This window comes from Temnothorax curvispinosus, unplaced genomic scaffold (assembly GCF_003070985.1).
Source record: "Temnothorax curvispinosus isolate PA1 unplaced genomic scaffold, ASM307098v1 QBEX01001883.1, whole genome shotgun sequence".
Taxonomy (NCBI): Eukaryota; Metazoa; Arthropoda; class Insecta; order Hymenoptera; family Formicidae; genus Temnothorax; species Temnothorax curvispinosus.
In genome coordinates, this window is record NW_020211663.1 from 26,158 (window position 1) to 51,325 (window position 25,168).

Here is a 25,168-nt window from a genome sequence, read left to right on the forward strand (position 1 = left end):
ATATATATATATATATATATATATATATATATATATATATATTGTACGAAAACCCTCTATTATCGCGGTAATTCTTCCGCGATAGTTTTCGCCTTAATTACGAATTTAGCGAGATTGAAACGCACGGTTCTTTAACGCTGTCGCGTAAACTCCTGCTAGAATTGTTTTCTTACACGTACACGATCTCTCTCGCGTTATCTCCGCGCGCGCGCGTAATGTGATTCCCGTGATTTCTCGACTACATAAATAAAACGATGTTGAGTGCGTTGGGTATAAACCTGAGGTAACGATAATGTTGTTTCGGTTAAGTTGAACTGTAGTTTCGGGCGACATGCGCAGTAACGATGGAAAATTAAAGTTGCAATTCGCGATTGCAACCGATTCGCAGAATCCGTTTCTCGTCGGTGAAAAAAAAACTCAGTGCAAGCCGCATTTTCGACATCATCGTTTACGATTTCACGACTGCATCTACGAAAATATCGCGAACTGTTGCACGGCCATTTAACGATCGCGTACGGTCAATTCCATTTTTCAGTTGTCTAACAAAATGAAAAAACAAAAAAGAAAAATCGTTCGGTATATACGCTTCGCCAATTTTGACGAGTACATCGTTCCGAACAAGAGATAGATGTTTTTGTTTTCTGTAACTATTTGTAGAGTCAGGAAAGATACGTCAAGTTTATTTAAGCCCCTTGATTCCGGATACATTCGAAACAACTAGAAAAATATAACCAATCACTTCAAAATTTATTTACAGTACATTGAAAAAAATATTTCTCTCTGGTTTTGCTTTTTGAATATTAAAATCTTTGTACGTTTTACGGTTGGGCTCACAATTAATTGTTGAAGAAAACTATGTTTGTACAATATGCTATTTTCGTGTGTAATATGTAAATTGTTCCCAACAGGACGAATAGGATGCTAGAAGCTATTTGAAATGAAACTTACGGAACTTGAAGTCTCTTGAGAATTTCAGATCTCGGCTTATATTAATTACGAGACCAATCAAGCTATACATATATACACACTTAATTTATTTATATATGCCTTAAGGTCAGGAACGAATCAATTATGAGTTTAAAGATTGTACATAGCGCATACTTGGTAACAAAAGATTTTTGTTACCAAGTATGCATTTTAGAAACTTGGTAACAAAAATCTTTTGTTACCAAGTATGCATTTTAGAAACAATATCCGAAATGATATTATAAATCACAGAACTAATTGGATTTTACATATTTATCGAATACTGAATATATGATATAAATGTAATATCGTTTTTCTCCAAATAAAATAGAATATTTTTTTTATTGTGATTTATTGATATGAAGGCAATTGTAAATATTTCTGATGCTTCTTAATTTCTGCTGTTATTCTTAATTTTATTTTACATAAGGTAAGTTAGGGGAAGAGATGTCAGCACGTTGAAGATGCAATTTTATTAATGTATCGTTCATTATCCGAAAGGTATAGTAATACTTGTTAACGTGAAATTGTTTACACAATGAGCGATGTATGCAATTTTTCAGTTTTATCGTGTTAAATTCGAAAAATCTGCGAAGATTTATTTAAACGAAGTGATGAGTAGGGCTCTTATAATATTGTACTCTTGTTTGTTAAAATTTTTATTAAGTATGGGTGCGAGATGCCAGTTTTGCACAGGTAAACATATAATTATATAAAACTACAACATTTTACGGTAACTTAGGACGATTATTTTCAGCAGTGTTATATGTAAACGCTTAAATATCATATTGCAAAAATTTCGAAGCGTTGTCATTATTCGTTTGCTCATATTTCTATAATATATCTTGACTATGGCATTTTTCTCCGACTTGTTTTATAGTGTGTAAAATAAAATTATCTCTTTTAATACAATTCTGAGAAATATACATATAAACTTGAATTTTATTTGCTGCAAAAAATTTTATAATTTTTGTTTCTGTATAGATAATTTTCTCACACATTTTAAGTGCAGACATCAGAAATTATCGTAACGTAATTTGTAGAATTAACGAAATTTACATACAAAATTTGGGGATGTGAAATTTCGTGTGTGAAACTATAATACGATTTACATTCGGCAATTTCTGCGACAGATTGCGGCAGAAAGTTCAAAGCTTTTCCATATTAATAATTTTTTTTTTAAAAACGTGTCTGCGCGACATTAATTATGATTCAGCCTTTTTATGGTTAATATTACTGCATATTCCGTGTTGGTATCAAACGACTTTTTGTCGTGAAATTTTGCGAAGTGTTTAAGGGAACGTGTTTTAAGAAAATAGAAAAGACTTTAATCTTGAATGTCGATGCAATTAAAATTAGCCGTGTGTAAATTATTAGGTTCTTTGCAGAATCTTCAAAGGTGTTCGAGGCAGCAGCAAGCAGCAGGCGTTATACACTCTTATAACAGCTTTCGTTTGATCATAGAGCCTGCGTTGTGACTGTCAATGAAATCCGCCCTGCAGCCTTCTTTGCGCGACCTAATCTTTATTCTGCGTCGAAGTTTTCGTAATTCTTATCGTAGTTGCCTTCCATTTTTCTTGACGACAAAAATTTAGACTATACGGAGGATCCGGAAAAAGGACGCTTTTAAGAGTATCTAGCGAAGTTTGCCCTTTAAAAGGAACGTTCTACTTTATGTTTTCTTAAGTTGGTTGCAGAACAAGGGAAAAATCATTCTTCGTAAAATTGATTATGCATTAAGGATGGTCGCAAGAACGTGGGTTTCTTGAATTTTTTTCTGGAATATGTTATGAAAAGTTGTCCTTGATTAAAATAAAAAATAGATTCTTACATTATCGAAAAGTATTACAAAGAAGTTTTTATGGATTAAAAAAATTGTTTTTTTATCGCAATGTTGTAGTCAGAAAATGTGAAAAAAAAAAGATTTATTTTTATTGTACATATGTACGTCTTTCAGTATCTTTGTCATATTTAAAATCTTTATTTCAAAGAATCAGTATAGTGTGATTATCGAAATTATTATTAAAGTGTTTTATCTAATTTGTATAAGAAGATAAGCAGCAGAATCTTTTGACGATTTTCTTCCTTTCATTTTCTCGCCTCTCCTTTTCACTTTTTAACAATTCTTTTTAATGTTACCCCGCTTTGCTAATGTCTCTGCTATTATACTCACGCACTTAACAATCGTATTTCGCATAAGCGTACTGGTGTAATCCATTTGTGTGCTGTGAATTTTTAAGCTGAAAATTTTACTGCAGCGTTTTTGTGGTCGCAAAGGGTCGTTGCCATTTAACATCATCTTATAGCAAGGATTCCACCGTGAGATATAAAATTTGAATGTCGCTAGGACTTTGTCAGTCTCCGGCGTGCGCGGTAATATTGATAATTGGGTTACCGCTATTATAGCTGTAATCTGGTTCGCTGCATTCGTAATACTCCCGAGCCTCGATAAAGCTATTTAAATAGAATTTTATATATCGTCATTGTGTAGATATCTGGATGTCGAGGAAATACATTTACGCATCGAGGGATTATGCGATTGTTAATATGACTGTGTACGAGCATTGCGTTTTACGTAATCGTCGGCTTAACCGATAAAACATTTAAATCTCTAAATGTTTTAGTTACTTTGAAATTGCTTGCATAACAGGATTTATCTTCTAATTAATATCGAAATAAAAGAAGTCTATAGTATAATGAAATATAAAAGAAACCTTTGAAGACTGACCATACTATTCATACTACTTATAATCTGTTTCGATTATATATATAAGTGCATTTCTTTTTGTATTAATTTGGTTATTTAAAATTCGATATCGTTATTAAATAATATTTGCCAATTGTTGCGTTTATTAATTAAAAATATATTTCTACATATTTTGATTCGCTTGCAAAATATAATCGCGAGTTATTAATTGCATAGGAATGTTCAATGATTGCGGTTGATGCGATGAAATTAATGAACTCCATTTAATAAATTGCGAAATTTATAAAATGATTTTATTAGCTTGGGGAATTGAGTATTCTTTTATTTTGCGTTGATTGTAAATTGTTTTCGAATTGATCCAGTCGCGGTCAACGTCAACAATCGCCATTAGAATGACGTTTGTGTCGCATGAAGTATTATTAATCAAACTTTGTGATAGAGTTAAAAATGTAAAAATTACTTTTATGCCGTTCAGCTGAGATATGCAAACGCGAGCTCGTCACGTCCAAAAATGCATAGAAATATTGTGATCATGCCGCGCAATTCCTATTTCGTCGAATATATTTCAACTATATTCTCGTCTCGTTCGACACGAGTTTCGAGACCATTTCTCACGAAAAACCCATCAGACTTTCACGATGCCCGGATTAACGACATGCGGCAAGAATCAGCGGAAGTGCGAGTCGACAGATAAAACATTCGCGAATAGTGCGCCCCGCGTATTTTCGCGCTGCGGGCTGTCGGCGTCGCCGTCGTAGCAGGGTCTGAATTTTCCATGAATTAGCTGGAATAGTGTAGCTGCAGGAGAATTTCTGCTTCTTCGTGTACCGGTTTAAGTTCCGGATGGGTTAGTTCAACGCGAAACGTCTTTGGTAAGGGTGCTGGATAAACGGGTAGATAGATAGGAGTTTTATTCAGAATCTTCGAGCGTTTTCAGGATTACACGAAGAGTCGGGGAAAAAGTACGGATAAACTCTGTAACCGCTCGCGCGAAACTATAAAATATTCTTGAAGATTACTTTACTCGTATGACTCATTGTGTGTTATTTGCATGAATCACAGGAGGAAAGAGAGTTTTATCAGTGGGTTCAGTGACTCCGATCATATCCTATTTCGATCCGATCAATTGTTTTTTCGAAAATTTGTTATCGCGTTGGCTTGTGACATTTTATGGATCATGTTGAAACGATTCAACTTATCCATTATCGAGTCCATTAACCGAGAATAGCTATATGGGAATCGGAGAAACCGCAACCGCACGGAGGGTTTCGTTTGCCGCAGTTCGGAGAAACCTCCATTTTCGGTAAACCTATTGCTTCCGGCAATATCGTTGTCGAGCTTTAAACGAAATCGTTTAACCTTAAAACCTTAAAACTTGCTTGACACGCGACTCTACTTAAGACGCTGCACATATTGCGCTGCACATTTGCGCGATATAAAATAAATATAAACTTTGCAAGATTTCTTCAGAATTTCTTGATTGCTTCAAGTCTCTGCCACAATCTTTTCTATATTAAATATAGTTATATTTACTTTACTTATATGAAATATACTTATGTTAGTATTTGTGAAAGATGCTAAAGACTTGAAATTATTATGAAATGCTTAATGTCAAGTGATCTAGGAAACATAATTATTTCTTTATTATTGCTTTCGCTATTTTAAGATTAATTCCTATTGTACCTACCATTTTTTTTCTTCTTGTAAGATATATACATAATTAGCAAATGAAAAATATGTTATTCGTTTCTTTCGTAGAGTTCTTTCTCCAACGAGAAATGAACAATTACGATCATTTGACTGATATTAAGATCGAGGGTTTGCTCGCGGTTCCTGCTCGCTTTTACTGATTGGAAAAAAAAAATGATAAGAAAAGAAGTGTATTTGAAGGAGACATAAGCTTTCTATGCTATTATACATTCTTTGTCTTATTGTTCGTTTAGATAAGTGAAGATAGTTGAAGAGAAGTGCCTATAATTGTTTTCTCTTATAATGTTTGTACTTTTAATGATTAGGATACTCTTAACTGAATACGCATCAAATTGGCATATTAAACGGATGTATTCTTAAATGGATATATTAGTTATGTCGTATTTTTTATTTGGTATTTTTAAAGTTCTACGAATGATTTCTTTTGCACTAAAAGACAATCAAAAAATACATTAATAATTATAAAATTAAATCAATTAATTTTATAATAGATATCTAATAAATAACAACAAAATGTATTAATTTTTAATTAGACCGTATATATTGCATGATTTTAATACAGTTTTAAATAATTTTATATTTTTAATAAACAATTGTAATATGTCGGCCATTTCGCGACGCCAAATATTTCTTAGATGAAAAATCAACAATGGTAACTTTATCAGGCTTTTGCGCGGTAAAAACTATTGTGCTAGAGGATTAAAGAGATAAATGGCATAATAGGAAGGGGAGAAAAAGAGAAAGAGAGAACGAGGAAGAGAGAAAAAAAGAGAAACCAGACGGCATCATCCCGAATATAATTTCAGTTTACGTATCGGGGGGAGGGGGGAGCTAGGGGGAACGCAGAACGACTCTGCGTAAATACAAACTGCAATGTTGACCTGCCTTTTCTGAGACTCGAATCCTGTTACGTACGACCCACGGCGATGTTTCATTTCGCAATTGTGACGATGTCGCCGATCCGATTACATCGCTCGTGCGTGATATATATATATCGGGCCTGTTTGTTCGCAGAAAGGGAAGTCTGGTATGAAGCGGCGACGCGGGCGATCGAGACGCGGATCAGGGAGGCAGCGAGCAGCAGCGTCAGCGGCACGACGCCGCCGGCCGGGGTGGCGCGCGGCGTCGTCCTCTTCGTCGGCGACGGCATGGGGATGAGCACCCTCACGGCGGCGCGGATCCTCGCGGGTCAGCGGCACGGGAATCCGGGTGAGGAGACGCAGCTCGCGTGGGAGAGCTTCCCGGCGGTGGCGTTGGCGCGGGTGAGTACGAGAAAGCGCAGATTGTTTTTTCGTCTTTTTTCTTTTCTCGGAAACGCGCCACGTAAAACCGTTGCTTTACGTGCATCAAATTTGTTGCGGTAAACTGTCCGTGGTCGAAGCACGCAAATCGTTAAATTGGCGCACGTAAGACCGACGATTTACGTGTTGCGCCGAGTTTGCTGTAAATTGGAAATTGAAAAATGTCTTCGAACAAACGAAAACAGCGTTTTGTATAACACGAGTGTTATACTTCTTAAAACATAAATTTCCGGTATGCGCAGCAGCCTAAAGTTTTGCTCTCAGGGCAAATTCTATTTTAGTAAATATAATAAAATACTCCGATTATCTCGGACACTGGTTATTTAAACGTCGATTATCTTTGATCGCGATGGTCGAACATGTATATATATGAACAGAAATCTTAATTTACATCAAAGCTGCATATTTTGATTATATTTATTTTATATATATTCTCCTGTTATATTCTCTCTTAATATTTCGCGCTTGTTTTCCTTTTTTTTGAGAATGTATGTAAATAATCGATAGCACGTATATTACTTCAACCCGTCCGGATATTTGGCGTCTTATTGTATAACCCCTCCTGTTAACTTAGCGAATTCCTTGGTAGAGTTAAATTTTTTTTCGGTAAAAATAGGATCGAATATTATTCGCAGAATTCAATTTTTCGCATGAAATAGTTCGATAACTATGCATGAAATGAAAATTGCTATTGAGATAAAATACACGGAAAATAAAATAAAAAATAAAATATTGTTATTTATCCGCATCACATGGATCAAACTTAGAATTCCAATGATTTTTAATTAAAATGCTGCTACTGCTGCTGCTGTCTCGACATTTTTCTTAATTAGGTGATTTTTATGATCGAAAATGATTACGACACACATAATGCCTACAACACCTACGACTTATACTGTGAGAACCATCGCGCATACGTGTTTTTCTTCCGATCATAACGCGGATAACCTGGAGAATTTGCTGATGGCCGTTTAATATGCGCGAAGAAAAAAATTTAATGTGCTGAATTCACTTCGTTAAGGCAGCGAGATATTTGCATGGAAATTTAATCGAAACGTGTGTACACACACTTGCGCATGGATCACAGATCGCTTATTCGTATTTTAATTAAGCTAATGGTTAAACGCTCGTGTCTGCTTTTTTTTTGTTTATTATCGCGGACATCTTTTGCACTGCAAACAAAAGTATTCGCGTATATTAATATCCGCGTCGTATTTAATTTTTGTAATTTGTAATTTTTGTAAAATCTGTTGGTCTTGTTTTGCCAAACAAGTTTGTTAAAACTCGTATCTCTTCGCTTTATTTTCCCATCTCTTGACATGTGTCAAGATTTATTCGTTAACTGAAAGAAGGTTTTGGTTATAATAACCGAGGCTTGGTGAAATAGTTTCAACTAAAGGGTTTAGTGATTATGACAAAATATTTGGTTAATGTTAACCAAATTTGTTAACATTAACCAAATTTGTTAATATTAACCAAATTATTTCGTCATAATCACTAAACCCTTTAGTTGAAACTATTATTTCACCCAGCCTTGGTTATTATAACTAAAACCTTTTTTCAGTGCTCTCTTTCGATTTTTCCTTGATTTTCCTCGGTGAGCAAAGGCACGGATTAAAAAAAAATTTTTGCCGAAGACCCTTCGGGATTGAGAAAACTACTCGGTACTGCTTGAAGATTTATTTATCAACTGGCACTCTCCTTTGTCATTATAACAGAACTGAAGATTTATAACAGCTTTTCCATCTGTCATTTTTCATAATATTAATTTATTAGCTCCATAAAGCTTGAGAATAAATATTCTTTTTAATCTCCGGCACTTCCTTTGCTCTCGCCACTAAAGAATAAAAAAAAATAAAGAAGAAATATTGTCGCGTATCGAATTTGTTAAACGTATTTATTATTCTAGATATATTTATGATACTCAGAAACCGTAATTAGAATATGAAAAAAAACTGTTTATTTTTTAGATATTTATGCAAACAGAAATGTAATATGCTATCTCGCTATTATTTTACTGTGTTATTTCCATTTAGGAAAATCTGTAGGAAAATACACAAATGGATATATAATCTTTTTCGAGATTTCAAAAATATATTTTTTTAAATTTACCATATCTAAATGTAAATTAAATAAGCCGATTTATCTTACGCTTACGATTTATTTAGCATTTTTAATAATAAAGTAGAATGTTATTCAAGCTAATTCAATCTCAAGAATTTAAATAAGTAATGAAATTTTATTATAAGATAAGATAAAAACTTTTTTTATTATAATCTAATCTGAACTAAATTTTTCAAGAATTTAATTCAGGATTTATTCATTAAGATGCTCTGCTTTAAAGATTAAATGCATTCCCTAAGAAGTTTTTATTAAAAGAGATCAACTTTAAATCTCGTAGCATCTACAGATTATTCGGCTAAAAAAGTAATGTTAATACGGCTGTATAAATAAACACGTATTATTATAATATAAATATGGATTATATGTGTTATAAAAAACGAAATTTTTCGAAACGGAAGAGATTAAGTACATAGAATATTTTAAAAATAATGTATGTGTTTGAGAATTATCATTATTAAATAACTAAGTAAGGCTCTGTAATGTAAAAGAAAAAACCTTAAACGGGCAATAAGACGTTAATTTTGACTTGTGAGAATAAAGTTTAGCGATTTTACGTCACGCTTGTGCTCTTATTGCCCGTTTAAGGTTTTTTCTTTTATCATTATTAATTACAATTATCAAACTTATAAACGCGTATTTTTTGGCATTATCGTTAAAAAACTTTCATGACTTTTAGTCAACTATTTTTTTCTTATTTTAGAGAAAATCTAAAGTTTTAAAATTGTCTTAAGAAAAAAATAATCATACGTATAATAATAATATGTATGATAACTATTCTAACACGTTATTATATTAATAAGAGTTTTCTTGTTAAATATCGTACGATGTACATGGCGCAGTTTCGCAAAAATGCATGCCCAAGATCAAGGTACACTTTCTAAACTCGAAATTATACATGACGTGCTACAAGCGATTCGTTGTCGGAATTTGTTTTCCGTAAGGGGATTCAAACATCCATCACGAATGATATCAGTGTTTGCGCACAAATGTAAGATCGTATATATGTATTATCCCTTCACGTGTTCGTCGTGTATCGTTCTGTTTCCCATATCGAATTCTTTCGTACTTTTCACTCCGAAAGTGGCGCATTCCGAAGCCATCGAGAAGCCATGGAACATGAAACTTCTCCAGTGAAGTCCCGGAGGATTTTAACACTCCAACTCCGTATTGATTGCGGGTTTACTTATTACCCGGGTTGATATAATCTCGCCTTCTGTTTTCTTAAACCGAAGTTGAAAGCGAACGAGTTTTTGAAGTCGAAGTAAAGCTTTTGAATTTATACGACTTTCGGAGACTGTAAGATGCGCACACATGACGTTCAAACTTTACTGAAAAATTTCTTTTATAATTTAACTGGGTCATCTCTCCACTTCCTTACGGCGAAAAGTGCCGCGAGACGTTATATAAACTTTTAACTTTCGTGCGCCTCTTAAAATTTATGTCGATTTAACAATATAAGCTAATTTGTACAAACATCGATTTTGCCGTTGCATTCTCTGTCGATCGTGAGGAGTAAATATTATCTCTGCGAATTGAAGCGCGTTCGCGGTCCCACGACGTGCACAACCTTTTCTTTACCTCGTAATTTTTCTTGTTCTTTGTCAAGTAATATTATTGTTTCTCGTTCCTCTCTCTTGTCGTCTCTAGCACTCTTGTTCCTTGGTGACGCACCTGGGAAACGTTGTTGGTCGGGAACAAAGTTTCTCGAATAGTCCCCTGGGAACTTCCTTGAAGGACTAGACTGGTGTTGATAGGGGACTTGTTTATTTTCGTGCAGATGTAAGCCGGATAGCGTTTATAACAGTGAACGAAAACAAAGTACAAGTTGCATACGTATAGTTAGTTGGGCCATATTTAGGTAGTTGAGGTAGTAAGCGATCAACCGCTATGCCTGAATTTGTATAGCGTTATATAGGATCTTTAGGTTTTAATTACAAATTCGATGAATTGATGAGGCGACATTTACAGAGCAAATATTGTTAATTTTCTTTATAAACATGCCAAAACAATATGGTTGGCCAGCGTAATTTCTCCAATCTCCAAGATCACCAGATCTCACATTACTAGAGTTTTATATATTTTTTTATTGTAACTTTTTAATAAAATTTCTATGGATCTATGTTTAAAAATTTTTTTCTTAATTTTACACATAGAACAAACTAACGTAGTTTGGCCATTAAAAAACCTACTCTAGAGTTACGAGATACAACATTGGTTTCATTAATAATAATTTTCTTAAAGAATGAACTGAGAAATCAATTATCGGAAAAGTTAATGTGTCTTCCATATATTTTGATAAACATAATTTCAATTTATAATCTCAGAAAGGAATTTATATTCCATTTTGTTAGATTTTTCAATGTTATCGAAGATAGACATTTATATGGCCAAGATGTAATAACGTCAAACTTATAAAATATTTTTATTTCTGTCTTTTATACTAGTGGTATAAAAGTCTAACTTTATTATCTTTCTCGCAGAGAACTTTTCTGAAATATTGTTCTTGACGTTTGAGATTGTTCATATTTTGGATATCTACGTTAAATGCAAAACGCAAGCGTAATGGATAATAAAATATATTATATCATTTGTGAAATTAGCGTTTGATTTTTGAATGTCTAACGCATGTGATTGCCCGACGCAATCGACTGTTAACCTTAAGCATTAACCGATCATCAAATTACATGACACCTGCACGATTGGGTATACACTTCGGCGGTAGCCGCGCGTCACCGGTCTAACGATTTATCGTCGAAACACGTAGTGTGTGACATTTATCAGGATAATAATTAATTGTGGGTTGCGCAAGGGGGGCGCGGATGACTAATGGCTAAACCACCCAGGCACATTGAACCGACATCGATCACTCGCGTATTTGCTATCTTTGAAACCCTTGCAAAATATAAATCGTGATTTTGCTGTTTTCAAAGTATATTTGGAGCTAGTTTGCCCTGAATAGGATAGCTACACTATATGTTCGAAATTAAGATTTTTCTCAATCGCACATCGCACCGCGTGTTAAATACATGCAAGATCGCGAACTCCACGATAATTCACTTTAGAACCTTTTGTGGAATAAATTGAGTAAAATTAATCCTCTATGATTCTTTTTATCAATTTTTTCAATCTTGTAAATGAGAAATTTGGATCTTTCTTATTTTTTTAAAACTTGTTAATTAATAATTTTGAAATACGCATACTTGTAAATTTTATTAATATTTTAAAATAGTTTTATAGTGTTTATTCAATATGATGCCATTTACAAATTATCAAATTTATTATCTTTTTCTCAACATTTGTACAAAAACTCACTAATGAGAAAAATAAATAAATTCATTACTAAGTTTAATAAAGATAATTAAATAATTAATTAATTTAGAATAATTAAAAAGCATACTTGGCGCGAGACGCTATCGCGTTTCTTGTTAGTATGATCAGAGCGAGAGAGAATTAAGTTTAAATATAATCTTTTACTAGATCTTTGTAATTAATAGTATCTTTATAAACGTATAGTAAATTAAATTTTTAAGGTAGCATTATATAGGCTGTTGTAGAGTAATGTTTTGTATAATAAGCGAGTGTGTGAGCAAACTATGTGAATATAGAACCAGTTACTACGTCGAATGACTAGTGAATAATTATGCGTTCTAACAATAAATCCTTCTTATGCCGTACATGCGCATACGTGCCTCTATGGCTAATGAACATAGAAAGTGTGACACTGGGTGACGACTGTAATGTAACTGGGTTACATTAGCAGTGATGCTTCTTCACGGAACGAGAGATATTAGTAAAGTAACATTAATAAAGACAAGTAAATTACTTAAATCACCGCGGCTTTAAAAGTATACATGTATGTACAGATTTTCGCGCACACACACGCTGATTAAATCCTTTCCTCGTGCTTTGAATATGTTTCGCACCGTTAAATTTTTGAATCCACTTTTTTCAACACCGAGAGTGACCGCGAGAAAGAGACACAAAGAGTCGGGCGCTGAGTCAAAGCGGAAGCCGGAATAGCGAGCTCCTGTTCTCTTCTTCCCCCCGGTCTGCAAACATAAAAATAATTCCGCACTTGAAACGCCTGCCTACTGACACGTTTTTCATCGTAAATTGCGTCAATTTAATCGAGGCACGGTTCGCTAAATATCGGACAAATTGCGTGAAATTTACAATTGCGCCTTTCATTTTGCATTACTTTGCACTACCATAAAATTTTCCCCTGACACATTTCCGAATAACACATTTTGGAGAGAGCTCTTTCAAACGTTTAATGCAGAGGTATATTTCGAAGTACAGATAATTTATTTAAAACAATGGGAAACCTATTAAACTTGATTTTGTGATATCGAAATACAAAGAGAATATACACGTGTCTGGGAAAGAAATACTAAATTTTATTACCATTGGAGAGATTCCAACCATTTTCTTTATAATGGAATCTGATCTAATTTATTTATTTGGCAACAATGTCTCTAATTTGATATAAAAAATATAATAAAAACATTTTCAATTCTGTATGTATATCTTGCGTGATATCAAAGATAAAATTTGCTGAAATTAAGTATCTAAGCTAAAGAAGAATTTAATAATAAATTTCTCAATTAAAAAAAAAAAAAAACTGAGAAAGCTGCAAAAAGCGACTTATTAAACGCTCTAAGAACTCTAAGATCTTTTTCTCTACTTACAATTAGCGTTAGGGTTTTTTCATATTTTATTGACATGAAAATTTTCATTTATAATGTAGGGCATAACGTACGAGTTCTCTTAACTCATGATTCTCTTAACTCGAATAATTGATAACTTAAAAATTGACGATGCACACGCCTTTTTTCGATTTATACGTCTCTATTTTGGGATATTATTCATGCGGGGTTAATCTCGGTATAAGCAGAAACACGATAAATCCGGCGAGTTGACGCTTCCAACGCGATGGAGCGTACCGCCGCGATTTTCTCTTCCTGTGTCTGCGTGTATGCATAACACGTTCCGTGCATATTGCGATTCCGCGAGATGTTCCATCCAACGGTCGCGATCTCCCCGGACGGCCGAAAAGCGAAAATACATTATAACAAACGACTCGTTTCCGGCGACCGAGGCGGGCACGTATCGTAAACAAATGAAGGACCGGGGGCAAACTAATGAAACTTGCAAATCGATCACGTAGCAAGAACCAACGAGAAATTCGCAGTTTGATGGCGTCACGGCGCGCGTACAATGCACGTTATGAAATAATAATCCACCGTCGATTCGTCGAAACAAATTAGTTGTAATATTTCACGCGAAGAAAATACGATTAAATGCGGCAACTCTGAATTTACGTCTCAAACAGATGAAATGCATCGACGTGTATTACGCCCGTATCGACAATATCATATTTTAACGCGATGTGTAATCAAATTGTGGTAGAACGCAATTTACAGATGTCTAATGTAAACTTGCGCTTGCAACAATTCACTGACAGCGAGAATATCTGTTCATTGAATGCTCAAATATTCGAACAACATTATATTGACATATAATTCCGATGATAATAATAAAGAATTCAGTGACATGCTGCATTTTATCGCTATGTTAGAAAAGTAAAGAAAAATTATTGTTGAAAATGATTTTACAGCTTGTATTATTTCAAAAAATTTTTATAAAGTAGGTAGTTTATAACTTGTAATCGTAAATTTCTGGTTACATATTCGTTATACGCGCAACATATTCGTTATTCGCGCAACATTTTTATTCTTTATTTTTGTTGTTCTGAAGAACTGGATACAATTCTTTTTAATAGATATGCAAATCTTCTAGTTAACGGTATTTTTATGCAATGTTAAATCACATTTTAAATATAACTCGTAAAATATATAAAGAATGTATTTCATACAAAATGAATTATTATGGAAATTTTTTCTCTGGATGTGAAGGCAAAATTTTTATTATTTGCTTCAATGAATATTTATTTGCGTATAGCTATATATTGAATAAATAAAATCTTGTGTCATAGTATCATATTTTTTTGACAAGTAACACAATATGTGTGTAACTTTTTATTATTTAAGCTTAACAATATATATTTATTACCCGATCTCCGAAATTTATATATTTTTTGGTTTATATACCCGTAAATTAAAGTTAAAATTGAACGAAGCAAAAATGAAGTTGAAGTCAAAAGTTTGACTGAATTATACAAACATATCAAGACAGATATATCTTTAATATTTTTTCGACTACGTCACATCTAATTTATATGCTTATTTTTTTAGCAGATTTTTAATAATTAAAGTGTATCGTTTTTCGTCGTTTTACGGTCAAATTATGTCTTGCGAAAATGTACATCACTAACGCTCACTTAATTTTACAATTGTTTAAACTGTCTATTATTTCCGTGTCGGTGTCAGTTGAACGTTACATCAAGCATAGTATACGTCTATTGAAACAGATAGAATAACAGATAGCTGTAACGTTGCAATATCACTCTCATGAATCATACTGAAATGTTTCGCGCATATTCCTAGCTGTCCCGTAATGCTTAAGATAGATTTATACGTATCCCGTAACTATCATGCAATATTTTAGCAGCATATTCTAAAGATTAATGAAACCGAAAACTCTCGTACGGTAACGCCGAGATTGCAATAGTTTCCAATTAAGTGATTAGCTAACAATGTAGCGTAAAGTTCGCACGTCCACACTCCTGATATACATGCATATATTCGTATCGATTTATCATCTGTTACTGATTTTTGTAATTTTGCCTTTTTGTATTTTATGCGCAGAAATTGTGTACATACGTGATAGAAAAATTTTATGCATAGAAACTAAACTGATACACGATAAAAAAATTTTATGCGTAGAAACCGTGTACATGATAAAAAAATTTTATGCGCAAAAAATTGTGCACAGGGTGCAGAAAAATTAAAAATTTATTATGCCCTCGATTTTTTGTGAGAAAATTTTCGACTACATTTAATTTCCATAATACGCTATTGAAATATTCCAGAATTTATCGAATATATTTATCAGCGATATTCACATAGAAACAAACGACGTTAGTGAGAGCAATTGAATAAATATTAATTCTATTCTTTTAAATTTGTATATATACATATAACACCGGCTGCCATAATATTGTGACAGAAATATAATTTTCTAAAAGCAGTAGCTCAAGCAGTAGCTGCATTTAATTTTTCCCGAGGACAAGACATTTTAAATTAATATTGCATTTCTTTATTATACTGGGGCTTGTTCCTTTGCATGTGTACAGAGGACCTCTATTTACGAAGAAATTGGATTTAAGAGGCACGCACTTCATAATCTCTTTCTAGCTGCGCTCGGCTATGCTCAGAAAATCGTATTTCCGAGAAGTTGCTTGAAAGTGCCCTTTATTGAAGTTCTCCTGTTTGTATTTTCGTATTTGATCTTCGCTACTTTCACGGATTTGCTTTCTATTTGCATACTTCTGAAGATTTTAGCAGTGCCTCTGCTAAGCATTTCATGTTTTTGCACGAGCGATTTTAGAATAAGCGTAAACCCAGATAACAGAAATTGTAAACTTTCCGCTAAATTCCGTAAATCATGTTAAAATGGCACAATTATGTACGCGATGTACCACAACTACGTATTTTGGTTGGCGATGGTTGAATCATTTGAGACTCGATGAATATATTTGTTAGTTTTCGTATTCTTTATATTATAAGGTAAAAATGAAACTCGAAAACTGTTACTTTTACTGGATCGTGTATCTTTACGCGAGTAGCCTATTTGAGTGGATGCACGATTATCGGATCTCGACATTAATGGCCAGACCGATCAATTTCTTAAGGCTCCTGGGATCTTGTCGCGGTTATATAAAGATCGTGACATAAGGCGAGAAATGTCACGCTGAAAATTCTTGCGTGCCATTTTTAAATAAAAAGATATTTGGATGAAAAAACACTTCAGATCTCTTTAACAAATTTATAAAATATTCTAAAAACTATCCTTTTATTTCTTTTCTCTTGACATAATAAAACTTAAAAAAATTGTGCTAATAAAATAATAATATAACGAACCATTTCATAAGCTTTATGTACGCCTGAATCCATTTTTATATGCACAATTGCACAATCTTCTAATAATTTTACATTTTAAAATCGAATGTTATGGATATTATATACTCTCTAAATCTGAATCAGTAAATAGTTACTGATTCAGCAGTACTATTCACTGATTCAGATTTAGAGAGTATCAAATTTTATTACCATTCTATTTTAAAGCAATAAATTTATGAAATATTTATTATACAATTTAAAGTTTTCATACTTTTAACTCTTGATACGTATATTTATATATACGTAAAAAAATCTGTTACAGTTTTTACACAACATTATTTTAATTAAAAATTTCTGATAAAAGATGATTTGTCATTCAACAATATAACGCGTAACAGCATAGTAGAAGTGCAAAAACGTTGAACTAGTAAATATAGACATATTCAAATTATAATAATCATAATAATCAAAATAATTAATAATCGTTACACGCATATAATAATTACTAACGGAATAAGTACTGCAGGTAATTAATTTTGCAAGTATCAAATAAGATACAAATAATAACTTACTCATTCTCCATGATTGCTCTGCCCCATCGCTGTTTTCAGATCTTTTCCTTCTTCTTTTAAGTTTCCATATTGCATAACACTGCTCATTCGCGAAAATACAGTTAATTATTATCGTGTACGCACCAATTACTAAAATATGACGGTTACACGGCACTCTTTACACGTCATTTTCGAAGTTAATAATATGCGATGCGCGCTTTATTATGCGATGAAAGAATAATGCGAAAAGAGTACAAGCGTGAAACTGCTATTTTTTCCCGACATAGAAATAGCTTATTCTAAATCTAAATATCTAAATATTGTGATAAAACGACGATCATTTCTGTTTTCTAATCGCTTCGATTTCTCAATTAAATAAATTGTGTGCGAAAATATCTACCTCGATAAATAGTTGTCGACTCTCTTACGAAGTTATATTATTCGCAGTAGTTGCTCGAACGATCGAATAATCGTAAAGACTGACATTTTATTGGTTAATAACGTGATAGTACACAGAGCAATTTGCGCTGCTACCTGTCTGTTCAAGGGTTGGCGTACGAATAATAGCGCGGCGATCTTGTGTAAGCACAGTGCATCGTATACTGCATAACAATTACCAAGATAACGTGCCAACCGACTAATTTCTACAAAACATTTAACGTGTCACGTAACCGCACACCAAATATTTTATCGATATATATTACGTTATACGAGTTTTCTCTCAGTTTACAAATTATACGATACGACAGTTTACGTAACACTCCGCGCTTTCAATCTGAGAACAATAGGCAAATTACAGTAACTCTGTTTAAAAATTTAAAGCGGCAAAGCGCGACATAAAATAGACATATATATGTGAATTCAATTATGGGTAAAAGAATGATTATCGCCCGTAAGAATCACTAAACGATCATATAAAATTCCTGTCTCTTATCGCTTCCGACTTGAGACAAATAAATCGTGAAATATTCCGATAAACGATCATGATCTCGACATGCTTACGAATCTGCTTACAAAGTTACACGATAAAATATTGGGCGTGAGTTTACTATGTTAAATGTTTACGAAGTTATTCATCATGACTGAACGTGTCTGTTCATAATTTAGGGGATCGTAAAGAATGATCATATTTCAAGGGTTGATAACGTAGCAGCACAGATACAGTGATGGAAGCGATTCGCGTTGCTATCTGTCTGTTCGAGACGATATCGGCGTACAAATAAGAGTGCGGGCGATCTTTCGTGCGCGCCGCAATAACAATTATCAAGGCGAAAAATATTTCGTGAAAATGACGGTTGGCGCGCGGCCTTGGCAATTATATCGCGGCGCGAACAAAAACAAGCGCTTAGTGTTAACGAAAGGTCGCCGCGCTTTCACTCGTACGCCGACTCTCGAACGAGTCGGAGCGACTCGAGTCGCTCCGTATATCCATGTTGCTATATACGTTTTCAATCCTTGAAACGTGAATTTTCTTTAAGAATGCCTAAAATGATTATAAGCAGATGCGTTCAATCAATTTTCGTAATTAATTACTTCGTAAGCATGTCGAGTTAACGGTTATTTATTGGAGTAGTTATTCGCGCGATGTATTTAGTAGAAATAGGAATCGGAGCAATTAGAAAATATATAGGGGATAATAAATTATTGTTTTATCGTAATATTTAAGACGATTATTTGGTGTGGCGGGCAAAGATAATAATTTTGTATTTGTATTTTTTTCGCGTTACTCTGTATCATCGTATGATAAACTATACGTCGCGTGTGATTAACTTCGAGAACGACATGTAAAGTGCCATGTAATCGTTCTAATCTGATAATTAGTTCGTGATTTAATTAATCGTGTTTTCGCGAGTGTTGTGTTTTGCGAGAGTTACGATGGAACCTGAGAGGCGGAGGAGGCCAATGGGAAGCATCGGATGATGGCAGAGCAACATGAAGTGATTAATTAGTTATATTTTGATATTTTATAGAATTAATTATTGATAATTGATTATCTTAAAATAAATGGGCGAATAGAGATTAGTGTTAATATTTAATTCTAGAAATGATTTACTTTTTGTAACATACGAAGATGCACATAACCATGAATACACACATGCGCGCGCATAAAATTGATAAAATAAAGCTTATCACATCATTTATCTCGATGCCTCATTATAGTCATTATACAACAGAATACTAATTACAAGTTGTATTAGTTCTCTGAAATCAAAAGAACGAACTGGCAAAAATGAATTGAAGAAATATTTCAGCATAAAATAATAAAATGTTTTTATGAAAGAAAAATCTGATAAAGATGTTATCTCTTGCATCTTTTTGCCAAGCGTTTCATAGAATAAGATTCTTACGGAACTTATTTGGAAAAGTCATACAATTTTTCAGTTTATTACTCAGATAAACAGAGAAAAATAACAAAAAAGAAATGAAAGTAAAATGAAACTATAACAAGTAAAATACTAATATTATTAGAACATAAAATTTTTATTTAGTTTCCTCATGGTGTTTCCAATCTTGGAACAACAGATTGGAACAAGATATATGAAATATGATATATAATATATGAAATAAAAATAAATTTATCTTCAAAGTATGGTAGGAAGAAATTCTTATTACTTATAATTAGTTGTAATTTTTAATTTTCTTTTTTTTTTCCCCGAAATACATGTATGCGTGATAATTGGGACAGATAGTTGGGAAACAGAAAATTTAAAAATATTATCATAAAAAATTAATATTCTATTATTCTATAATATTATTCTATTTTAAAATATTACTCTTTGGGCAAATTTAGATTGCTAAAAAAAAAGGAAAATTTAATTTGAGGATTAAAATTGTCTTGGGCATGTTGGAGTTTTAAAATTCTTGCATAATCTTGGTAGGGAATTTTACAATATCTATATGACTAATTAATTTCTCTTTCATTAATAGAATGACTTTTACAATCATAAATCAGATTGCAATATTACATTACATAAAACAAACGAAATTATATCTGATTAATAATAATTAAGTGCATTGCATTTCCATATGTATGATTAACCTATTTTAATTATATATATATTGTTTCTTTAAATTATTGTGTAATTATTTATGTGATCTTTATTGCAATCACTTTGTGTCGTTTTGCATTGGTACAAAATAATAGAAGTAATTGAAATGCATTAGCATCATTTTACGGTATTTACTGTCGACATTCTAAAGCATTCATTCAACACTCCAAAGCCGCTGCATTATAGATGAAATTGCGGAATCTCATCCTTTCCGAATTTATGCACAAGTTCATTGTCTTGCTGCAATTCTCCAACGTGACGTTAACGAGACATTCTACACCAATGATGTATTATATCAGCACATGATTATAATTAAGATCGACTACTTTCAAATATAGCAGTCATAATGCAAATAGAGAGATAACACGAATATTGGCTACGTTTACACCCTGAAATTAGGCCGCGGCCTGTACCTCAAATTCGACCTAAATTATTTAGCCCGCCTGCTGTAAACAGTTGATAGGCGACCGGACCTGGCTTCAGGTCAGGCCGCGTATTTTAGTGACCCGACCTGAAATAGGCCGTTATCATTTGCGATGTAAACGCGCGATCAAGCGCGACGCGTCCTAAAAGCTTTATTTGCTTGTTCGGATTCGCTGCAATTCAGGGCGATCCCAAATACGATCCCGTCAATTTTTAGGTTTCTTTCGGTGTAAACGAATGATGACTAGACCTATTTCGGGTCACAATATAGATCAGGCCGCGATCAGGTCGCTGGGTGTAAACGTAGCCATTATACTGTTGTAGTTTAAAACGTATATACATATATATATAAAACGATGATAGGATGGAGATAATAAATGAATTAGCAATCTGAAGTTAAGAATATATCTTATTATCATAAATGAGTGAAAGCTAAAATAGAAATTGAAAAAAATTAATGAAATTAAAGTCTTTAACAATACCATGAAAGGACAAATTTATAAAGCAATTTGTTGCTAATAGTATGAGCTTGGTATCTGAATATAGTTCGCTTAGTAAGCAGCTGAAGTGGAGTGAGTACACTTTTATCAGACGGCGGACTAGTGGTGGAAGTGCCATTTTTATCAGACGGCAATATCGCACAAGTATATCAGCATTATTAAGAGAGACGTTATTGTGCGAGGGAACGATACTCGGATCTCTTCTGTTGCTTGTTAATCGATACGCTGTGTTATACTGTCATCTACTTCCAGTCTGGTGAAATGCTCAATTTATATTTCCGAAATTTCCATTTACGTGTATATGATTTCGGCTAACAATAACAAATTTTTGAAATCTAGAAAATATAATGCAATTTGTTTGTCATCGAATACGTATCATACACAGTAAAAAATTTAATGTCATGTATTTTTTACATTTATAGAAATGTTATTTTAGTCGATATAACATTCCTAAATGTAAAAAATAACACAATGCATGAGTTATGTTAACACAAAATTTAGAGTGGACTTTCTGGGACATTAAATTTTTTACAGTGTAAAGTGATATCTTCGTTTAACAGGACAAAGCTTTGTTCGGACCGCAATTATTTTGAATCCTATCCTATGAACCGTAAGGTAATGCTCGCTAGCGACTTTGCGTTGCTGTCAATTAAAGCACCGAAAGCGATTTGCATACGCACGTGTTATCGTAACGTTAGTGGTTGTAAACTTCGACAGACTGTCGAGCGTTCCGTGTTTCCAGTGACAAAAGTTTCGCATCAGTAAGCTATTTCCTAATACGGTCGATTCCCGAGGGATCAATCTATTGCTGCACGCGGATCTGCGGATATCGTAATACCGCAAAATTTGCAGCTCTTTTATTGTCGAAATTATGCAGCGAGTTAAATAGATTGGAAATTTCGCGCGAGAGATATTACTACAGAGGATAGGATAATATAGGAATAGAGGTAGAAATTTCATCAGGTGTAGGTTAGCAGGACAAGAAAGGATAGAGATACGCGTCCAACCAATCTTCGGATTGAGAATTTGATGATGATGAGAGGTAGAAATGAAATAGCAAGATACGAAGGAAATAAAAATAATAACGGCGAATAATAAGATTCCGCGGAACATGTGTCGGTCATTTTGAATTACGGCGTCAACCGACGGCGAAGTAAGTGGGAAAGTTTCTTGAAACTTACATTCGAACTGATGACTTTCCGTCAATAAAAGTAGATCATAGTTCGTAACAGACTTACAGAACGTGCCAGAAACTATTTCGGAAAAGTACGAGATGGAAAGCTGCGATCTCAGTAACTAAACTTTCATCACCGAAGTTATAGCTGTCAAAACAACGCCAAATTGTGAAAATACATCGCACTTTTTAGAAATATTTCATGTAACGAAGAATGCGAATTAATTATAAAATTTCTGATACATTTTATAACTCTCCTTCATTGAATTACGATAGTTTTCTTAACGAGGAATTATTTGCTTAGTCGATGAACAAATAACTTTAGAAATTTTTAGTTTTTTTTTATCCCGCCATAATTTAAAATATACATAAAATAACTTTCACTACTGATATACATACATTTTTTTATATTAGTCATTTATTAAATGGTAATTATCTTAAAGATTTTTCTTAGTTTTATCTATATAGACATTTTAGAGTGACAAATCTAAAATTTAAAATATTTTTAGAAATTGAACTTATATAAAAATCAGTTAAATTAATGATCTAAATATTAAACTAAAATAAAATTTAAAAATTTGAGGAATATTGTATTGATATTTCGCATACATATGTATCTTTTAGAGAAATTTTCTGTAAGTACGATACATTTTGGAATAGATCAGCTTTCGGATCCCCGATAGCGACACGCGATGCCGACCGCTTCGAGTCGCGGATTCGTTAGCGGAATCAAGCTGGTTAACTCGGCGAACGGAATGGTTAACCATAAATTTTCGTGTTCTCGCATTAGTCACACCGTTATCACTTTAATATCCGTCGGGAGGACCGATAGAAACTTCGACGGTAGAAATCAGCCCAGGTGACGAATTCATGAATATAAAGCAGATGCACAACGTTCAATTTTATGAGTGTCGATGGCTACTAAAGTAGCCATAGTCGACATAAATTCTGCGCGCCGACTTTCATTATGATGAAATATACGCGAGTTGAAAATCGATACATATGTATATATATATTTAAAATAAACTTTCCTTAAGTATGACAAATTAAAAAAAAAAATATATATATATATAGGTATATATGTGTATATTGAAATACTATGCGATTAATCCTCACTTAAGTACAAGATAAAACGTAATATTCTTCATTTTACTATTTTTTCTTTAAAAGATATATGTGTGTGCGAAAAATCAACACAATATTTCTCAAATTTTTAGATTTTATTTTAGCTTACTATTTAGATCATTAATTTAACTAATTTTTATACAAGTATCAATTTCTAAAAAAATTTTAAATTTCAGATTTATTATTCTAAAAAGTCTATAAATAAAACTAAGAAAAATTCAATTTTGGCAGAAATAATTATGCATGCAAGTTTGCAATAATAAATCTTTTAAAGGATGAAGAAGGTAAAACAATTAAGAGTAAAACTTTTCTTCTTTTTTGATATTGATATAACAGTAATCTTACTATATTTTCAGTTAAATGTACATATGTAGCAAAATATTTAGCCAGTTTTAATTAAATTTTAAAGTAGAAATCAAAAGCAATTTATTCAAATCTGTATATGAAAAATTTTTTAAATCTTTAATCGCAAATGCTGGAAATTAGAGATTGTAAGTTTTGTTTTTTATATTTTATATTTTTTCCTTAAAAAAGCATAATGCCTAGCTAAGTCGCCTAGTTAGCATGCAAAATTATGAAAAAATTTAGATTAATAAATAAAAATAATTTTATATTTTTTCTACGATGTTGAATTTGCGGTATCATCTTTCTTTTGCAAGTTATTCTGCATAAATATGTTTAACATAATATAAACGCAATTTATACCCTACATTTTATTGAAAACGTGCCAGAAATGATTTCAGATTTTACATGTGAAATATTTAATATGTAGTTACTGTTTGTGCTATTAAATGATTGATTATGCGCTAATTGTCAGTCAGTGCATTTGGATTTATGGATTCTTGATTCCATGACATCTTGATTTAATTTACAACATCTTGATTTGACGTAAAATTTATATTAATAATTTTGGCATATAAAATGGCCATTTAGTGAGAATGACAGATTAGCAAATTTGTTTTATCGTCTTTTACATATAGTGTAATCGATCGTGGTTTCATCATTGCAGATATTACAGAGAACTGTTAACTGATACCGTTAAATTTACATTATAATTTTTCTGAATATCAACTGCGTTTAACGGGTTCGATTTGCATATACAAAAATGCATCTCATTGCAATGCTTTTCAAATTATTGCGGGTTTCCGCGTGCTCAGCACCAGTAATACGCACGCTAATGCGCGTTCATTAAATGAAACGTTCACGATGGTAATTAGCTTCATTTGTTATGTTAAGCTTCGATAAGCCTGCCAATGCTTACGAATCACGTAACACATACACACGGTTTTAGGGAACCGTTGCAATGGTTTTACTCGAGAGAATAGGATTATTTCTTGAAAACTTCTGCCGTTAAAACATAAAATATTAGATTATCACGCAAATATTAGATTACATCGCATTCGGAATGCGTGAGTTTTGTGAGATAATTTTACAGAAAATAAACATTATATCTATCTAGTTCTATAGATAATAAGAATAGTTCGTACTCTCTCTCTCTCTCTCTCTCTCTCTCTCT

General features: G+C 32.9%; 1 protein-coding gene across 1 annotated transcript in view; it reads left to right on the top strand.

The window, feature by feature from the left end:
- The window catches only part of LOC112468692 (alkaline phosphatase-like), a 173,143-nt gene that overhangs the window by 18,369 nt on the left and 129,606 nt on the right, over positions 1–25,168 (top strand). The window contains exon 2 of the mRNA XM_025037975.1: positions 6,398–6,645. Within this exon, the coding sequence (XP_024893743.1) occupies positions 6,398–6,645 (248 nt within the window). The remainder of the gene's footprint in view (positions 1–6,397; positions 6,646–25,168) is intronic.